The sequence below is a fragment of the Schistocerca nitens genome, chromosome 1 (assembly GCF_023898315.1).
Source record: "Schistocerca nitens isolate TAMUIC-IGC-003100 chromosome 1, iqSchNite1.1, whole genome shotgun sequence".
Classification (NCBI taxonomy): domain Eukaryota; kingdom Metazoa; phylum Arthropoda; class Insecta; order Orthoptera; family Acrididae; genus Schistocerca; species Schistocerca nitens.
In genome coordinates this window covers 924,673,210-924,693,778 of record NC_064614.1, presented here as the reverse complement: position 1 = coordinate 924,693,778, position 20,569 = coordinate 924,673,210, and the positions used below count along the sequence as shown (strand labels likewise).

The 20,569-nt window shown below is 39.0% G+C and overlaps 1 protein-coding gene across 2 annotated transcripts in view; it reads right to left on the bottom strand.

Moving 5' to 3' along the window:
- The window catches only part of LOC126193123 (dihydroxyacetone phosphate acyltransferase), a 114,668-nt gene that overhangs the window by 68,963 nt on the left and 25,136 nt on the right, over window positions 1-20,569 (bottom strand). For both annotated transcript variants that reach the window (XM_049932661.1, XM_049932662.1), the window contains exons 5-9: window positions 19,582-19,785; window positions 19,342-19,493; window positions 14,951-15,326; window positions 6,087-6,224; window positions 5,842-5,988 (exon numbers count right to left, since the gene is read on the bottom strand). In XM_049932661.1, coding sequence (XP_049788618.1) covers window positions 5,842-5,988; window positions 6,087-6,224; window positions 14,951-15,326; window positions 19,342-19,493; window positions 19,582-19,785 — 1,017 coding nt within the window. The remainder of the gene's footprint in view (window positions 1-5,841; window positions 5,989-6,086; window positions 6,225-14,950; window positions 15,327-19,341; window positions 19,494-19,581; window positions 19,786-20,569) is intronic.

Sequence of the window (20,569 nt, the reverse complement as noted above, 5' to 3'; positions counted from 1 at the left end):
CTAGGGGCAAGCTTTAGATGCTGAAAGGAAGCAACAAAGGATGCTTAACACTTACAGGGAGGCAGAAGTGACAGTTTCAACCATGGCACCAGTCCCTTACGCCACCTGACGTCACTCTGTGACGCAGCACACCGGAGCTGCTATGAGCTGCCCATCTCACCTTCCGCGCATGCATTGTTTTGGCCCTCTCTGGTTGGTGCCAGTGATTGTAATCGTGGGTATAAAAGAAGAAAATCATGCCAGCCCTGGCACACAGTAGTTTTACTCCTGACGACGATGTGGAGGTAACCATCGAAAGCTCGATAATTTTATTCGAATTGATGAAAACCAAGAAGATTTTATATAGACATGCTACCATGAAAGACTCTGAGGGCACATTTTACGGCTCCAATTTAAACGTCACAGTGCCTACAATAGCAATTAATGGGATAATCTCCACAGCAAGGACTCCTATACAGTGTGTACTATTTATGGACAGATTTTGCTATTTTCTGTTCCACTTCTAGCTCTGTGACCACTACTCAACAGTTGTAGCTCACTATTAAGATGTTGGAGGAGTGGGTGGACATTAACATTCTTATCAAATTCTTAAACTGATTGAACTTGTAATGTGGCACACTGTTCTGATATTAAAAATAATTGTTTATATTATCTGGACATCACTTTCGATCACAGACTAATGTGGCTTCCACATGTAATGGAATCTAAAGACAATAAACTTATGGATATTGATTTTATAGTTCTTTGGCTCTAGGTCATGTGGAGCAGACATAGCAGGATCGAAGTTCTTTTGTGTTGCCACTGATTATGGGTTATTAAGATCATCATGCTTCAAAATTGTTAACGTATTTCATCATGAGGGCCAGACAAGTCAAACAGTTGCAGAACATCGTACAGAGCACAAGAGACATACCGTATTTACTCGAATCTAAGCCGCACCTAAAAAATGAGACTCGAAATAAAGGAAAAAAAATTTCCCGAATCTAAGCCGCACCTGAAATTTGAGACTCGAAATTCAAGGAGAGAGAAAAGTTTTAGGCCGCACCTCCAAATCGAAACAAAGTTGGTCCATTGTAATATGAGACACAATTTAGGTCGAATGAATGACGATACACCTACAGTAGTTTGGTTCGAGTCGCAAGCTTAGCCGTTAAGCTTTACCAGGTAACCCTTGCTATGCGTCAGGCGCTCCGTCTGTATTTATACGGGTACCCTTCCTTTTTCACGTGCTTCGTCTGGTTTGAATCGATTGCTTATTTTGCTTTGATCTGATAAGTGCCGTTTTCTTTGTTATAGGTGTTAACGTCACTCTAAGCTGAAAATGCATTACTGTACTGTGTCATGCATTGTTTGTCGCATTCTTATAGTGTGTGTTTACGGCCTGTCGCCGCTCGTGGCATGGCTTGCTTTTGTGCACGCTACCGCCGTTTACAACAAAAAAAAAAAGAGAGAGAGAGAGGAATCATCCCATTAGCGAAACAACAGCAAGAGACTGCTATTTGTTGTTAATTACACTGCTGCTTTCTTTGATAATTATCAACAAGAACCAAATAATAGACTGCATATGATAGAACATGTTCTGAGCGAGAGTTAGGCGAAAATTTTTCTCCGTTTGAAAATCTTTGCGGCCGCTTCTTTAGAACATCAAATTCTGCACAGAAATTAGAATCATCTTAGATTTAAAAATCTAGTCAGTTGCCGTGCTTCATTTCTGACTATTAGGCATAAGAATAATACGAATATAAACATGACACGATACGTATATTCTTCCGCGTTTTATGTTGTCTCACTCTAGTTTCGTAGTTTATTAGGCAGACAGGATTTAAATGAGATAGCAGCAAACACGAAAGAATACATGGCAAAATGTTTATGTTCGTATTATTCTTATGGCGAAGAGAATACTGTATGTGATTCACATTTCATCAGGTTCCTATTAGCAACCATCTCTTCTCACAGGTAGGAAAAAATTCAGAACGTAGAGTTGGCCATATTGACAAACATCCCAAACAGTCTTGCCAGTCGGATTTTCGTAGTACATTGAAATTCTGCTACATTCGAAGATGAACAATACGGAATTTGTATTTACTTCGTTGGATAATGTATGAAAATGTAGTGGTTGAAACTCGGGGCGGAGAAAAAAAAGCTCGTCTTCCACCTTTTTTTAAATTTATTTACTGACGCAGAGATTTTGGCACCAGTATTTATCTTTGTGCCTACAAAGCATGACTGTGTAGCGTTACATATATTCGACGGCAGAAGTTAGTTGTGGCGGCACCTACCAACATTTTTCAGAACTTCCGCTTGCTTTGCACTCGATTCTAAGCCGCAGGCGGTTTTTTGGATTACAAAAACCGGAAAAAAGTGCGGCTTAGATTCGAGTAAATACGGTACTAAACAAAGGGAGCTCAACAAATTGGCTTTAACTGAGCACTGCCTGGTAAATGGACACAAAATACAGTCTGAGAACACGAGAGTCTTGACTCATGAATCAACATACTGGGATTCCGTTATAAAAGAGGTGGCTGAGATTAGAATGAACAGCAACAATTTTAACAAAAACCAGGGGTACACACTGAGTACAGCATGGGGACAGGCTTTGGATGTTGAAAGGATGCCACAAAGGATGCTCAACACTTGTAGGGAGGCGGGAGCAGTTTCTAACATGGCGCTGGCCCCTTGCGTCATCTGACGTTGCTCAGTAACGCGGTGGGTTGAAGCTGCTATGAGTTGCTTGACTCACCTTCATGCACACATTGTTTTGGCCTCTCTGATTGGTGCCAGCAGTTGTTATGATGGGTATATAAGAGGAAAATCATACCAGCCCCGGTAGTCAATAGTTATATTCCTGACGACGATGGCAGAGTTAGCTGTCATAAGCTCGAGAATTTTATTTGAAGTGATGTGGCTCGAAAACTGAGAAGATTTTATACACAGAGTCATAACAGATATATCTTAATGCTGCTCAAAATGGTCATACAAAAGGTGACTGATGCAGATTTAAAAGCATCCAACATCTCTCTCCTTTTCAGTAACTCTTATTTCTTGTGAGGTGGATAGTTTATTTCTAGATCGATATACACTGTTAATGTTGGACTTTTGAATTTCCAACTCCTCAACACAAACTGCACAGTCCATTCCACACTGTATGCTTATTTAACCACTTTACTAACACAGGTAAGCTGCATTACATATCAGATTTATCTGTGGATTTAACACACTTTCCACTAGCTACCTTTAATTGCATGGTAATATAGCGAGGCCAAATTAGAGCAGTGGGTTTCCACAGTGGTTATAAACTTATTCAGACATATTTGATGAAAATGTTCTCATTAAAAAAATTTATTAGCACAGCAGCAAATAAACAAGAAACTAAAAATCCCTGCCTTATTACATTCCAGCAGCATGGTCAAACTGAATACAAGTACAAAGATAAATTTTTTTCATTCATTCATTTGATTATATTCTTGACATCTGGTACTCTTTCATTTTTCCATTTTTCTGTCAATTCATTAATGTTAACTGACACTGGGAACTTCTGGTGCAACAAACTTAGTGTGACTGTCTCTTTCTCCAAACAAGATAATTTGGTTGAACAAAAGAGCAAAATGTAAATAATATATTTTCACACTGCAACATTATATGAGCCTTACTGTAACTACTCTTTGTGTCACTCCATTTTAGTTTTCTACACCCTTCATTGTCTTTCCTGTCTGTTTCTCACCGCCCCCCCCCCCCCCTCACCTATGTTACATACAATGCACTTAGCTTTTCACTCTTATTAACTCATGCACGATGTTTTAGTAGTAATCTCTGTCTTGCATATTACCCAGTCTTCCACCTTTAAGCTCTCAGGTTGTCAAATCTCATCCGATGAAGTCCCTAACGATCAGTCTTTCCTTCTCATCCTACATGTTAAGTCTCCCCTGACCCGAGTTTTGGGTGACTTTTCCTAAATCTATCCCTTTTCCTAGACCTCTCCAGTCCTTTTCCTTTGCCCTTCTTCCTCCCCCTTCAAGCCTTCTGCCTGAAGAAGGAACCACTGGCTCCGAAAGCTTGCCAATTACAACAGTCTTATGTGTGTGTTCTGCTGTCGCTTGGTGAGGAGATTTTTGATCTATCCAATTAAATAATTTTATAATACATTTTGATACTGCTGTTTGAGATTTCATACCAATCAGTCATGGACAATCAGTTTAACTGGCTTGGCACTGCTTTCAGAATTGCAGGTGTTTATTTGTAAAAAATAATATACATACAACCATAATTTTAAATAAGGCAAACGAAAATAATCACACAGGGCCAGAGTCATCTTACGGGGATACAGCTGACAGTCAGCATTATGTTTTGTCCAATAACGAGTAAAATTATTGACAGTACGTGGTTAAGTAGTCTATGCACCAAGGATATGCATGCAATTCAGGGCATTCTCGTGTGACACCAGTAAGTGTGATTCTTGAGGTTTTTCCTATGAGTCAATCATTAACTTATTTTCAGGCATAATGTTGGAACACTATTTCTTGAATCATGCCACATATGAGAGCTGTCAACAAATTTTCAATGTGAGTCACAGGCAGCAAGCTGGATGTAATTCACACTTATTATACCTCTGGATGTCAGTGCACCTTTCCCCAATGATCTATTGTGTTCAACCATGATCACCAAAACTGATATGTAAGAGGGTCCATCAAAGAAGGAATTCACTTCAAACTTTTTCACATACTGAACCGTCTTTGTACTTTTTAATGTTGATGAATTTAGCAACTTAGAGACTACTTACAAATCAATTTTTCAGAACAATGATGCAATTAAGTTCAATTAGAAACAGAGACAGAATTGGGACAGTCCTCCCCAGGCTTGCTAGGCTATGCCACGAGTAGCTGAAGCTCCCTACAAACTAGCTTCCTTTCACATTTGCTTTAGTTCAGCTGTTAGCAGTCTTGACACCTATTGCATGCAGCAGCAAATATGTGAAAGCAATCATGCATAATAACCGTGGATGCACTACCCAAGGAAACATTAAATCCTTCTCCCTTAATAATATTGGCAGCCATGTTGTTCACAAACATTTTCACAGGAGTCAAGGCTATTGGAACGCCCTATTTTGAACTCAAGCCAAAGTATTTTTAAGGTGTTTGGTTCACTAAAACATGGTCAATTGTGTGACACCATCTTTCTCATATGTCTGTTGTAACATTCAACAAGTATCTGCAGTATATTTCAAGAGATGGAGTAAAATTTCAATTGATTCAACTCCATATTTTGTAGATGACTGTTTACCTCATTGTACTGTTATTTGGCCTCGATCAGATCTGTGCAGGCAGTTGCTCACAGTGCATGAACACTTCTCCTCAACAAAATGTTAATGCCTTTTGTATGATGCACAAGATAATAAAAAATTAATGCCATTCTTTACTGACTTGTTCTCTTAATTAGCAAAGGGGACTAGCATACCTGAATGACAGATCTGTATGCCTATAATATCTGATTGGAAAAAGTCTATATTCACCAACAGATTAGGTTACAGTTGGGCCAGAAACAACACGAAAAATTGTGTGTGTTACAGGATTCAAGTTGTCATTTTACACTACTCTATTCATTTTCTGATATATTCTGATTTTGTTTTTTGTTACTCTGAGCATAAGTATTAAATATTTAGAACTCAGTATTTCACGTTGCAGTTGACCCAGCCAGAATCTGTTGCTCTTCTCACTTTTGTCCACATTTAACACAATTTAGATTTTCACATTTTTACTTTGTGTTACACATCTCAACTGTCTGTAGTTTTACTGAATAAGCAGGACACCAGAAAGTTAATTAATTGGTTTCATTAAAAGAACTCACCTTTGTGTATCTCTGCTTCAGGCATAGCTTGCATAGCAACTGTAACCACAGCTGGACCAATAATGTAGTGCATCACAGGATTGACATAATGCTGAAGCATTATCAATGGCACTGCTATTCCCATAGTTTTGTGTGATAGTGAATGTGCTGTTCAAAATAATGATTTACAATAGCAACAATTGGTAATAAACCATTTTTTTCAAAAAATTAAATTTTGACTGATAAAAAATGATTACACACATTACCTTTCAAATTAGCAGTATTAATTTCACGAGGAGAAATACTTATATCTGTTAAAACCAGATCATCATATGGGGTTAATGTTATCAGGGATTTATGAACTGCCAGCGAATCTCTAAGGACCTCCTCTGTACTTGCTGGACCTGTAAAACAGAAATTGATAATGTTTTAACTACACTACACGTGATTCGTCCACTTTAATAAATACTGCTGCTACTGGCAGCACAAGAATTTCCATCAAGTCTCATTATTACAATGATACATTTTCTTCAGCAACTGATCACTATACTGTGCAATTTGTTAACTTCAAATATATTAGCTGCTTTTCACATGAAATCAAATGAATGATTTTTCTGTATTATAGCACCAGTTAATGTACCTTTTGTACCCTGCCACTAACTTGCATATGACTCAAACATACTTGTTCTCACCACAGGAAGTACCTCATAATGTTCTGGCTGAAAAGCGTAAATATCCACATAAAACATTTCTCTTTTAGAACTGTGATGTTAGTTGATGTCCCCTAATCAAGGACCTGAGAAACACTGGACATGGTCAAGCAATATGTGCCGCAGCTTAAGATACCACATTAACTTATAAAACAATTCCAAAAAGACAACATACTGAAACGGAGGAACACATTCATTAATTTACCAAAGAATGCAGAAAGGAAAATATCAGCATGAACTATGACAACAAGAGAATTACTGGCCCACAATATGTTGTGAATATCTTCAGGCAGTATTAAACAGACAATACAAAAATCTAATAATCAGTAATAAGAGAGGCAGATCAAACAATCACCAGAGCAACGTAAAGGAATGATCATAAAGGAATGAATTATACATACTGTAGCACATCTTGCAGAGATAATCAACCCATCCTTTTTGACAAGAACCTTTCCTGCCAAATGATCCCTACTCATAAAAATGGTGGCAAAGCAAATTTAGAAAACTGTAGACCAGTCTCTTTATCATCAGGCTTTGCCAAAATCACAGAAAGAATTATGTACACTACTGGCCATTTTAATTGCTACACCAAGAAGAAATGCAGATGATAAAACAGGTATTCATTGGACAAATATATTATACTGGAACTGACATGTGATAACATTTTCACGCAATTTGGGTGCATAGATCCTGAGAAATTAGTACCCACAACAACCACTTCTAGCCGTAATAACGGCCTTGATACACCTGGGCATTGAGTCAAACAGAGCTTGGATGGCTTGTACAGGTACAGCTGCCCATGCAGCTTCAACACAATACCACAGTTCATCAAGAGTAGTGACTGGCGTATTGTGACGAGCCAGTTGCTCGGCCACCATTGACCACACGATTTCAGTTGGTGAGAGATCTGGAGAATGTGCTGGTGAGGGCAGCAGTCCAACATTTTCTGTATCCAGAAAGGCCCGTACAGGACCTGCAACATGTGTTTGTGCATTATCCTGCTGAAATGTAGGGTTTCGCAGGGATCAAATGAAGGGTAGAGCCACGGGTTGTAACACATCTGAAATGTAACGTCCACTGTTCAAAGTGCTGTCAATGCGAACAAGAGGTGACCGAGATGTGTAACCAATGGCACCCCATACCATCACGCCGGGTGATACACCAGTACGGCAATGACGAATACACGCTTCCCATGTGCGTTCACCACGATGTCGCCAAACACTGATGTGACCATTATGATGCTGTAAACAGAACCTGGATTCATCCAAAAAAATGACATTTTGCCCATCGTGCACCCAGGTTCGTCGTTGAGTACACCATCGCAGGTGCTCCTGTCTGTGATGCAGTGTCAAGGGTAACCGCAGTCATGGTCTCCAAGCTGATAGCCCATGCTGCTGCAAACGTCATCAAACTGTTCGTGCAGATGGTTGTTGTCTGGTTCCATATTCTGCTAACAGTCAGTGGATCTCGACCAACGCGAGCAGCAATGTCGCGATATGATAAACCGCAATCGCGATAGGCTACAATCCGACCTTTATCAAAGTCGGAAACGAGATGGTGCGCATTTCTCCTCCTTACACGATGCATCACAACAACGTTTCACCAGGCAACGCCGGTCAACTGCCGTTTGTGTATGAGAAATCGGTTGGAAACTTTCCACATGTCAGCACATTGGAGGTGTCGCCACTGGCGCCAACCTTGTGTGAATGCTCTGAAAAGCTAATCATTTGCATATCACAGCATCTTCTTCCTGTCGGTTAAATTTCGCATCTGTAGCACGTCATCTTCATGGTGTAGCAATTTTAATGCCCAGTAGTGTATAACAAATTAATGAAATTCCTGGACAGGAACAAAATCCTCACTAATGCCCAGCTTGGTTTCCAGAAAAATAAGTCCATGACTAGCATCATGTATAATTTTTTTATGAAACGTTCTAGGAGCAATGGACCAGAAACAAAATGCTGTTGGTGTTTTCTTACATCTAAGCAAAGCTTTTGATATCTTGGACCTCAAAATAGTGCTCGTAAAACTTCAAAAGTGTGGCATTAGAGGCACTGCATTAAAAAGGTTTTCCTCGTACTTAACAATTTGGAAGTAGGAAGCAATACTTACACATGAACTAAATAATAGCACTAGATTATATTGCTTAGATGCAGGTGTAATAAAAAGTGGAGTCCCTCAATGATCCATTGTTGTGCCTATGTTTTTCCTTCTGTACATAAACAACCCAACCTAAGCACTGAATCACAATTAAATACCTTGTTTGCAGATGACACTAGTATTCTTCTTATAGAGAAAATCCCAAGACAACTACAAAAAGCCGTAAATAAAGCTAAAGAGCAGCTTCATGCCTTGTTTGAAGGAAATGAGCTAATAATAAATACATCCAAAACAACTTTTCCGAACTTTTGTTTAAAGGGGGATGCCTCCAACACCTCTGTGACAAACTTCAGCAGAATTACATCCTCAAAGGAAACAAATTGCTCAGCATATGGCTTCAATATGATTTTAAATGGCAGACACACAAACAAAAACAAATGTGACACTGAAGAAATTATCCTAAAGCCTATGTTTACTTGCATACAGAGCAAGCTTCCATTCTGTTTGAATTGCATACTTTGTCTAATTCCACAGCATTATTCAGTATCAGACTGCATTTTGGTGTAACACAATCATTATCTCAGTCATCATCTTGACCCAAAAAAGAGCAATGCACCATGCATGGCAGACAGATTCCTGCACGCCCTATAGCAGAAGTCTTCAAACCACCCACTCCCCTACATTTTTATTCTAGAAATATGTAAATAAGCGAGAAAGAATTTAAAAAGATAGGAATAAAAATTTTATTTGCATGAACACGATACTAGGTAAAAAGAAAAAAACCATCTCCAGTCAGGAAGGACATCAGCCTGTAAAACACCCACTACAAATAGTGCTACACAAATGCACAAATATCTGTCACATAGAAGTTATTTCCCAATTTTCACCATTTTATAAATCCTTAATGACATCCTTATTAGATAACTCCTTATATTCAGAAGCAGAATTTTTAGACCATGTTAAGTGCAGCAGACTTGAAGCAAGAACATGGAAAAATTGCTGCTGCTCCAAATGCAAAATCTAATAGAATTAATTTATTGCACTATTGCAATGTATTTTGATGTTATACATAGGGGGGGGGGGAAGGAGGTGGCGGGAGGGGGAGAGGGGTGGGGGACAGCGCATGGGTGTACATGTGCAAATGGCATCCAGCAATCTGTAGAGATTTACTGAATGAATAAAGAACTTGAGTTTCAATCTCACTGCCAACTGGAAATACTTTTAAATGCTTTGACTTGCAAGTAAAAATGTTACTCTTTGTTCTGTAACATTAAACTTTTAGGGAATGCAACAACTGTCCTTGAATGATCCTACAGTTGTTTTAGTGGCAAGAGATTGTAATAAAATGTTAAAAAATATCTGGCAGGCACACTAAGAAAGGAGCTTTACATGTTGCAAGGACCTGTTTGGAAAACTGCAAGTATCATCTCTGAAGTCAGTAGTTTTGAATATTCCTCAGTCTTTTGTGTGTCTGTCTCATGGAGTTCACACACATTAAGTTAAGAAAATAACAGCTCAGATGAAGGTGTAAAAGTGTTGTTCTTCCTGTGTGCTATCTGTGAATGGAACAATAAGAAACCTTTAAATGAAATAATCCCTGTCATACACCTCTTGGTGATGACTGAGCGTGGCGTACATAATCAGAAGATACAATATAAAATAATTTACTCACAGACTTTATACTCTGCAAAATTGAGACAGAGTTTCTGTAACATGAAGATGAATTTGTTGATTTTCTGCGCCTTTCATTACATGCAACAGTAAAAGTAAGAGGGAAATAATTTACCCATGTGTGTAAAGACTGACACAGCAAATCTCAACAAATTCAAGTGTCCCAGAAAAAGTATTGTCCAAATATCTGGATTGTGTGCCTGCAAATCCCTCATACTGCACAAAAAATATAAACAGTAAATTCATCCACCATGTTAACAATGAGTACATATAGTTTCCCATCAATGATCGTAAGTGCATCTATGAACAGTTCAGTGGAGTAAAGTGTCTCCCTGGAGCAACAACCATGTATTTTACAACCAAATGTTGGAGTGTGGTCAAATGTAGTCAGTTGTACTGAAAATTTAGAAACAATGTAAGAAGCAACAAGCATACACTGGTTCATTCTAATGTTGTAGTACAAATATTTTTCTCACTTTTGTCTACAAACTATAGCCCATATGCAACAATTCTTTTGAAAGAGACTACTACTGGCTTAGAGGGGCTATTAGGCTATTATTACTCTTAATTTTTCACTTTCACTGAATCCTTCTCACTCACACCATGTCATAATGTGGCACAGTGCCACCTCCACCATTTCATCGTGCAAGACACTCAAGATGTGCTTCAAGTCCACTCCCTTCACGCTTGATGTTCCAAAAAAACTCTTTGCTCTGGAGACTGTGCACAAAACTGTACAGGCAACCCATGGAGCTAAGGAACAGCCAGACAAAAAGAGGGAGAAAAGTGCATGTCAAAGCAAATAGTAATCAGAAGGTTACACTGACCAAGAGAGTCATTCAATTAGGGAACAGTCATAGGTAGCCAATGCCCAACTCAGTACAAAACTCCCAGGATAGTAATTACCAAGTAACTAAAATTTCAGTAAGGGAAAAAAACAATCTAGGCTGTGATGACAGCAGAAGTTTTACTGACACATTTCGCCTCTTTGAGGCATCTTCAGAATTTTTTTCAGAACTGTGGGTAACGCATTAGTTATAAGTAGCCACAATTTCTAAATAATTTCTGACGATGGCTCGAAAATGCAAAATGCATCAATAAAGCTTCTGCTGTCATTGCAACCTTGACTATTTTTTCCACTGAAAATATATCACAGTTGCTGCACCATTGCTATAGAGTGGGAGGATCTATACAACTAATACTTTTAAGCCAAGTGCATAACTCCATGATGTTACCTGTGATTAAGGCTCACTGAGAAAAATTCTTGGCAAAAAAGATCATATAGTCATTACTGGAGGGAGTGGTAACAGTTTGGGCCATAACCTGAACTATGCAACCGAGGACGAAGGACACATTGCCAACAATGCTCACTGAGCAGTTAGAGAGAGAATACTAATAAGACTTAGTAGAGGCATGCACCTCTTTGCCCAGAGCAGGGCTACAAAAATATGGAAATTGCATAGGGAGAGATCAAGAGTCTATGAAGGATGTGTAAGGGCTTGCCAGCAAAACTTCTGCAACCTTGACGACCTGTGGGCGTGAATTATCCTGCAACAGAATGATGTCATCCATCAAGATTCCTGGCCGTTTGGGCCTGATGGAGAACTTCAAGTTTTGCAAAGTGTCGTGCATTAATTGTGGCTCTGTGTTCTGGGAAAAAGAGAGTGAGTGAGAGAGAGAGAGAGAGAGAGAGAGAGAGAGAGAGAGAGAGAGAGAAAGGGGGTGAATCCACCTACTTCCATGGCATAGTTGGCTCTGACACTTGTTCTACGGCTCAAAATGATGACACCATCTTTCATCTTCCATGGTAATATGGGACAGGAAATGATATTCTTCTTTGTTATATTTTTTTCTAATTCTGAAGTGATGTCAACATTTTGTTCAATTTCTCCTCCATCACATTGTGGGGAACCCACTGCACACAAATTTTCTGGATCTTCGGAAGCTCTGTCCTAACAGCATGACCAGTAATATGAGTGGTGCCCAACATGAGACGACTGTCTCCCATCACACGTCATTGGTCACTTCCGAAGGCAGCATCCACCACAGCAATAACAGAAAAGGTAATGACACAATGAGCCTGTCCTGCAGACTCCTCACACAAGACCTACTCGAAAACATTTATTCCATGCAAACACACGTGCACATGGCATACTGTGTTTGCCATAAACAGCAGACATTTTGGCATGAATTTCATTTCCAGACACTCCTTCTGCAGTCAAAAACCACATTAAATGTCAATAGTAAAGTGAGATGCACACACAACTCGCTGACCTAACACAGAACACATCTAATAGATAAGTGGCACAATGGTGAACATTTGCAACTGTTCCTTCCCAATTGCCACAAGAGGGCACCCTCCAAACACAACTACTTGTGTTACCAAAGGCCCCACCATGCTCTTCATATAGTGTGTGTCATTTAGATTTGACTGCCCCTTATACATTGCTCAAAAAATTCAGAGTATTGTCCACTGCAGGCAAAGTTCCTGTTCGAGTTCCAGTACAGCATGCAGTTTTATCTATCAAAAAATTTCAAAGTAGTGCTCGTTCTATTGCAGACTAAAAGATTCAGTCTGGAAACAAACAATCCTTAGGCTGTGGCTAAGCCATCTGCCTTCTTCCAGGAGAAATCTAGAAGCTATTCAGTTAAGCAAGTAAGAAAGAGGTACTGGCAGAACTGAGGCACATGAGGGTGGACTGTGAGTCACATCTGTATAGCTCGGTTAGTAAAGGTCACTGCCATGAAAGTCTAGGTTCTGGGTTCAAGTCCCAGTCCGGGTGACATTTTTAACACATCAGAAGTTTTGCAACAGCGAACATTATATAGTCCAATGAGAGACACATTCTTATCTAAGCTGATAACCAAACATCATTGATCATGTTGTTAATAATAATCCTATTATTCACATCTGAGTGAATTTAGGATGATCTGTGAAAGTAAGAACTAAAATATCAGAAAAAAAGATTATTTCCATTTAGATCATATGTCCCTGTCAATGTATAACTGGTTAGTGATAGATACCAGACAGAAAATTGGCCCCAAATGTTCAAAAACAAAGTAAAAGATTACCTGTTAGATATTTCCTCAATTTATCAGAATATCTGGAATATGAGACATAAATTTTGATTAACAAAATGTCCATAGTAGCAACTGAGTAGCAGAAGAGGAGTTGTAGCACTTATCAGTGTAAGCACTAACCATAATGTTACTATATCAATGAAAATAACCAATGTCTGAAAATATAATATAATTGGACAATTAAAAAAAAAAGCTCCTACTCACCAAGCAGCAAGTCCTTCTTCTGGCAGAAGGATTGAAGGAGAAGGAAGAGGGATGAAGCAAAAGGACTGGTGGGATTAGGCGATGGAGAGAATTATGGAAAAGTCACCCGAAACCCCAGATCTCTCCTTCACCAGATGGGAAGAGAAGGATCCCATCCTATAAGTCTCTCCTGACCAGGGGTTCATGGTGACTTTGCCATTGTTCTCTCCATCTCTTACACCTCGCCAGTTCTATTTCTTCTTCCCTCTTCCTTCCCCTTCTATCCTTCTGCCCATAAATGGGCTACTGCCTCAGAAAGTCAGTACATTTCCTTAACTTTTATATGTTTTTGCTCCTGCTGCCACTCGGTGAGTAGATTTTTTTTTTTTTTTTTTTTTTTTTTTTATTATCTATCCAACTATATCGCACAATGTTAGTGTATTGTATGCTAGCAACCCGCAGTGGATGCTTTTGCCTGCTAATGTATAACTTGACTCATTTCACTTCCCTGAAGGATCTGCTTAATCATGATATTTACAAAACACAATGAATAAATGAATCACAAGGCACACATTCTGCTTTCTCACATTATAAATATGGTGTAACTGCCATAAACAAATAACTTCATGAGATGTTGAATGACAGCAATGCCACCATTTTCTTTCACAGTAGCAGCATTAATGTTAGTTATTATGTTTACTTACAACATTTAAGTAGAAACATCCTGTTCTTCTTAACAAGAACAATATTTAAGGATTACATATCATTGTTCACTCACACACTACAATTTCTCACAAACATAATGAACTGTTCGGACTTAGAGACAGGAACAAAAAAAATGTAAATTAATAACATATTTCTTTTATTTGGGGATATCAGAACAAAAAAAAATCAAAATATCGTACGAAATACAAGGAAATGACTACTAAAAGGGTCTTGGATTGCGACAATGTGCAGCAACATGAGAGAGAAGGCTAAGTTCATGTTAAAACATTGACTGAAAAGAGAAAAAAAGGAGAGGATCAAACTATTAAATTGCACAGTTGTGACAATGGCAGAGGGCAATAAACTGCAACAAATTTTCAAACAAAGAATTTGAACAATTGAAGTCTGCTCCAAACCAAATCACAACTAACAAAGTTATTAAAAGGTATAACCTTTCCTTGTCTATGCTACTTCTTTTTGTAATGGTTTTATACTGCATTATTTATTAATTACAAAATAATGTGTTGGTTACTGCACTGCACATTTATGTACACTAGTCAAATTACACTACTTTTATAAAATATACAGAATGTTGTGGCAAGTCTGTTGGTCTCAACTCAATAAGAATTCCATCAATCAAGCATTCAAAGTATACCAGTTAAGCATCAAAGTTACTGTACCTTTGCAGTCTACCAGAGCACCAAGTGTTTCAAGCACAGAGCACAGCCATGTAACCTCCCTCGCAATGTGGGTCAGAGAAGGTGCAGCATCTGCCTTCCACATGAGGCTGCCACTCAGAGCTATAGCCAGTACGTTAAAGGGTGTTAACACAGTCGAAGCCATTTGAGCATGTACAACTTTATAGGCCAACTCCTGAACAGTTGCTGCTTCCAAATCCACGGCAGTTGGCACCTCTCTCGGTACAGCCTGACGCCAGAGGCGAGGATCAGAGTGCCCATTTTCTTGGCAGAAGGATTTCACAGATATTGGTTCTCCAAATTCGACATAAATGTTTCCATAGTGCTCATTCACCAGCTTTAGTGCCTTCACAAAACCCTGCACATAATTCAATTATTTTAGCAGTAAGTATTGACTTAATCAAAACAAATGAAAGATACATGGAGCAAAAAATAATTGTACTCATTATGCCTGCAAACATTCTGGTAATATGAATAGTACATGTAATAACCTTTAATGAATGGGACTAACGAATCAGTGAACTTATGTTTAATTAATCATTTTTAATAATTAAATATCTTTAATTCGAATAACAAATCTGTTATTACATACGAGAGTTTCAAAATGACAACAAAAACTTCTGTTTAATGCATAGGATGATTGTAGGAACACCTTGAGGATAGGAACTTGTGCAGATTTCTCAAGAAACAATGCTATAAAGCAGGAGTGGGCAACCAGTGGCCAGCATGCTTGATCTGGCCCATGGTGTTTCAATTCGGCTCACAGAAAAATATTCTTGAAAAAGAGAATAAGTCATTAAATAATTATACCATGTAAGTTTTTAAGACAGCTACTGGAAAATGTTGTAAGTAAAGAAACAAAATTCATGAAACATAAATGAATGGTAAGGATCTGAACATAAGGTGAACATTAAATGAATGTACTCTGCCAAATGCATGTCAGGAGGCACAATTGCTGGTGTAAGGTGTTGGGAAAGAGGTGCCATTCGTATTGGTGCATTATCCCATAAGCATTAACGTCATGACTGCTACAATTCTGACTTCATGTGCTATGAGGGCTGCTGTCGCCTCGCATGTCTAGATGGCCCACGAGCTTAAGCATATGAATGAGGCCTGCAAGTCACCAAAGGCTGCCCATGCCTGCTATAAAGCACTGAAAATGTGATGACAAATTTATTGACTGCTGAACTGTATCACCTGACTTGACAGCACTTTTCAACAGTGTGATTTATTAAACTTCAATGGAGTCCTCCAAGGAGTTAGTTAACAGGATATGTGAATACATCAGCCATCTTAGTGTAAATGTGTCAGATGTGCTGATAACTTTAAACATTTCTGTAATTTTTGCTCTCTTTAATTAACCTACTTCTTCAGATTTGTTTAGAATTTTTTAATAAACACAGTTCTGAGTTTGTTTTTTCTTTATGCTATGTTGATAATTGTGTCCAGTACTTAAAATATGTATTGTTCCACTCACACCATTTAAATAAAAATTGTGTGTACCACCCTCACGATACACATAGTTTGTGCTTCTTGGTCACAAACCTCTATCTCAATATCCTTTTCACTGTGAGAAATTGCTGCATATAGCTACACATGTGACTGAGGTAAAAGTAAATCTGCATTCTCAGCACAGTTCAGAGGTAAGGTACAGTACGTCACCAATCATTAACATCACACTTCAGCTTGCATACACAGTTCAATCTCTCAGTATGCCTCTAAGAGCCATCGCAACAGTAAATCGTGCATACATTATCACCAAGGATCATCAGCGGTGGTGGTATCCCTCCAAATTAGCATACACCACATTTGAAGATTCAAACACTATCATGAAACATAAAAACATTAGAGATCTGTTACACTGATGGTCACTACCTTCTAATTATGACATGCAGGTACATCCAGGAAAATACAACAGAATGGCCTGCTGTCTTTCTGGAGGCAAGTGGGAGGGCTGTGCCATGCCAGACAGTACACAAAAATATCCACACTATAAATCTCCCCCACCTAGGCATCCAATAATAACAACAACATTACAAAACCCCAGCATCTTGGGGTGCTCACAGATACACATGGGGACACGTGGAATGGAATCTGGATAAGTGACACTGGGCTCTCTTCATCAACAACTGCAAGATTTGTCTCACTCTTGATAAGAGGGTGGAGGTGACTAGTTATCACGCATGCACCCAAGCTCAACATAATAGTAGTCATCACTTATTCTTCTGGGCAGGTATCATGTACAGACGTTGAATGTCTCCCATTTTTACTAAACGTAATTTAGAGGCTGTGCAGTATTTGGACAAGACCTTTCAGTGACCTACTGTCCAGTTCAGTCAATATTTTGGCAGTGCTTCACCTTTCAAGCTAATATTGCCCAAGTATATCACATCCACCTCATTAGCATCTACCTCCAGGATAAAAGAATCAACCAAATGGAATGGCTTACAGTATCCTGTTGACACAAACCCAAATAAGCACGCTTGTGACCAACTGAAACTTGCAGAGTACTGCCACAGGAACCATCCTCATATATAGGTTGTCCTTAGGAAGTCATTGGTCCCATCGGATTAGGGAAGGAAATTGGTCGTGCCCTTCCAAAGAAACCATCCCGGTATTTGCCTGAGGTGATATAGCGAAATCAGAATGGCCGGATGCAAGTTTGAACCATCATCCTCCTGAATGCGAGTCCAGAGTGCTAACCACTGACAAGGGAACCTCCCCATTGCACCCCCCTCAGATTTAGTTATAAGTTGGCACAGTGGATAGGCCTTGAAAAACTGAACACACATCAATCAAGAAAACAGGAAGAAGTTGTGTGGAACTATGAAAAAAAATAAGCAAAATATACAAACTGAGTAGTCCGTGTGCAGATAAGCGACATCAAAGATAATGTGAGCCCAGGAGCGCCGTGGTCCCGTGGTTAGCGTGAGTAACTGCCGTACGAGAGGTCCTGGGTTCAAGTACTCCCGCGAGTGAATATTTTATTTTCGCAAAGTTGTGATCTGTCCGTTCGTTCATTGACGTCTCTGTTCACTGTAGTAAGTTTAGTGTCCGTGTTTTGCGACCGCACCGCAAAACCGTGTGATTAGTAGACGATAGGACGTGCCTCTCCAATGGGAACCGAAAACATTTGATCGCAAGGTCATAGGTCAACAGATTCCTCCACAGGGAAAGACGTCTGATATATTCTATATGACACTGGTGACGGCATGTGCGTCACATGACAGGAATATGTTGTCGACCCACCTAACTTGTACACTTGGCGAATGGGTAAAAAGATTCTTCTACCTTGCCCGATTTAGGTTTTCTTGTAGATGTGATAATCACTCCCGAAAAAGTGATGAAAACATAAGAGTTTGTCACATAAACTGCAACAAATGAATGCAACAGTTTCACAGTCGCACAGTTTTCCCTGTGCCCTGTCAAAACATATGTTTTTAATGTTTTCAGATTTTTCCGTGTGTAGACCGTCAAATCCTGCATATGTCAAAGCAAATCTGAACACGTCCTGGAATTTTGGAGAGCGACGTTGATATATAAAAAATTAAACTTTCCACTCGAGGGAAGACTTGAACCATGGACCTCTCATTCCACAGCTGCTCATGCTAACCACGGGACCACGGTGCCGCGATGCTCTCACTGTCCTTGATGTTGCCTATGTTGAGTATGGACTACTCAATTTGTATATTTTGCTTATTTTTTTCATAGTTCCACACAACTTCTTCCTGTTTTCTCGATTGATCTGTGTTCAGTTTTCCAAGGCCTATCCAATGTGCCAATTTATAAGTAAATCTGAGGGGGGTGCGATGGGTAGGTTCCCTTGTGAGTACTATTAAGATCTACTCTGTTAACAAAAGAGCTCCTTGCGAAACAACTCCTGTTGCACACCCATTTATGTGCAACCACTACCTAGATGTTGATATTGGTATTGTAACCACAAAGCTGTCAATGCTGATGAATGGCCATAGACAGAGAGAACACGAGCAACAGCTCTGTGATACAAATGTTTGTGACCTTGGTTCCTGTTTCAATAAATGTGTCATGTGGACTAATCACCTAGTTTTTCCTGTTTCCCAAAACTTCACGGATGAGAACTTACTCTAAATGTGCTATTTTTCAAAACCTAAAATTATAGCAATTTTTTTTAGTCTTGTCCTTTTGTTCTCCCTTTTCTTTGTCTTTCCTACTGATTTCATTTATTTTTTCTGTTTCTCTATAATCCTTCAGACTTATTAAAGTTATATTTCTGTTCATAAAAACTGTTTCTATTTCAAACTTATGATCAAAATTTTAATTAGTAATGGAAAAACTAATGTTAGGTCACTGAACAGAAATCATAATCAGATATAAAAAATATATATCCTTAATACCGATGTAGACTCCTTTGGTTTGGGAATTCCAAGCAGTTCGTATGCAAACAGTGACTCCTCTAAAGTTCTATCATAGCTTATGTTAACTGGAACAATACTGATGTCAGGAACACGCCCGTCAAAGTATGGTGCTAGTGCCATTGTCAGGAAACCTGGAAGTTAAAAGTGATGTAAGTCCATGCAAAGCACTCATTTTAATGATTTAATAAGTGGACATATTCTTCCCAAAATGTTGCTTACCAAATTTTGGTGGCAGTGACTTAGCAGTTCTACTTCTAGTCCCTTCTATGAAGAATTCTATCGCTGCATCACCATCAGTAACTAATTTCTGAACATACTCACTGAAGACAGTCCAGTAAAGTTTATCCTTTCCAAATGAACGCCGCATGAAAAACGCACAACTTTCTCGAAGTAAACGACCCATAAGCCACATCGAGTGGAAGTCTGAAAGTAAAATCTTATATCACATGTATAGCAGCAGATGAATTCTGATAAGGCAATTTAAACAAACTGAATGGGAAAAAAAAGTCAGCAGTTTTACGCTTTACACAGCTAGCAACTAACTTACACTGAATAATCAATATGAGGTCAGCTTGAAATACTTTGCAGACTGTCACACTAAGTTTTATTATGACAACAAGAAAGATAATTTTTAACATACTGTACAAGTTGTATGCTTGACTGAAGGAATTTTTAATTTAGTTTTGTTTTTGTCTGAAAAGGAAACAGTGGTAGTTGTTTCAATAAGATTCTAATCTGAAGCACCTTTCTTCCAAGTCAAACAAATTAATAAGTTAAGAAATGAAAATAGTGTGTGGAGCCATAGGCAAGGAACCTGACAACAAAAGAGCGCGCGCGCTCGCACGCGCTCGCTCGCACGCGCTCGCTCGCACGCACGCACGCACGCGCACACACACACACACACACACACACACACACAAAATTTTCTATAGCAATGGAACAAAAGCCATTTTTTCATTAAAAAAACCTGCACGGCAAATATTTAAAAGGGATGATAAATATCAAACAGCCAAATTCTATAAAGGATTACTAATTTCTCTCTCTCTTGCACCCCCCCCCCCCTGTAGACCACAGTAAACAGCACTGTATTTGTGGGGGACCTACTCAAATATGTTAGATCATGTGTCCACATGACTGCACGCCTGTGTTCCCCCATGTGAGTCCTCAGGTCATTGATGACCCTCTCGACAGCCAGTTTAACTCCGGC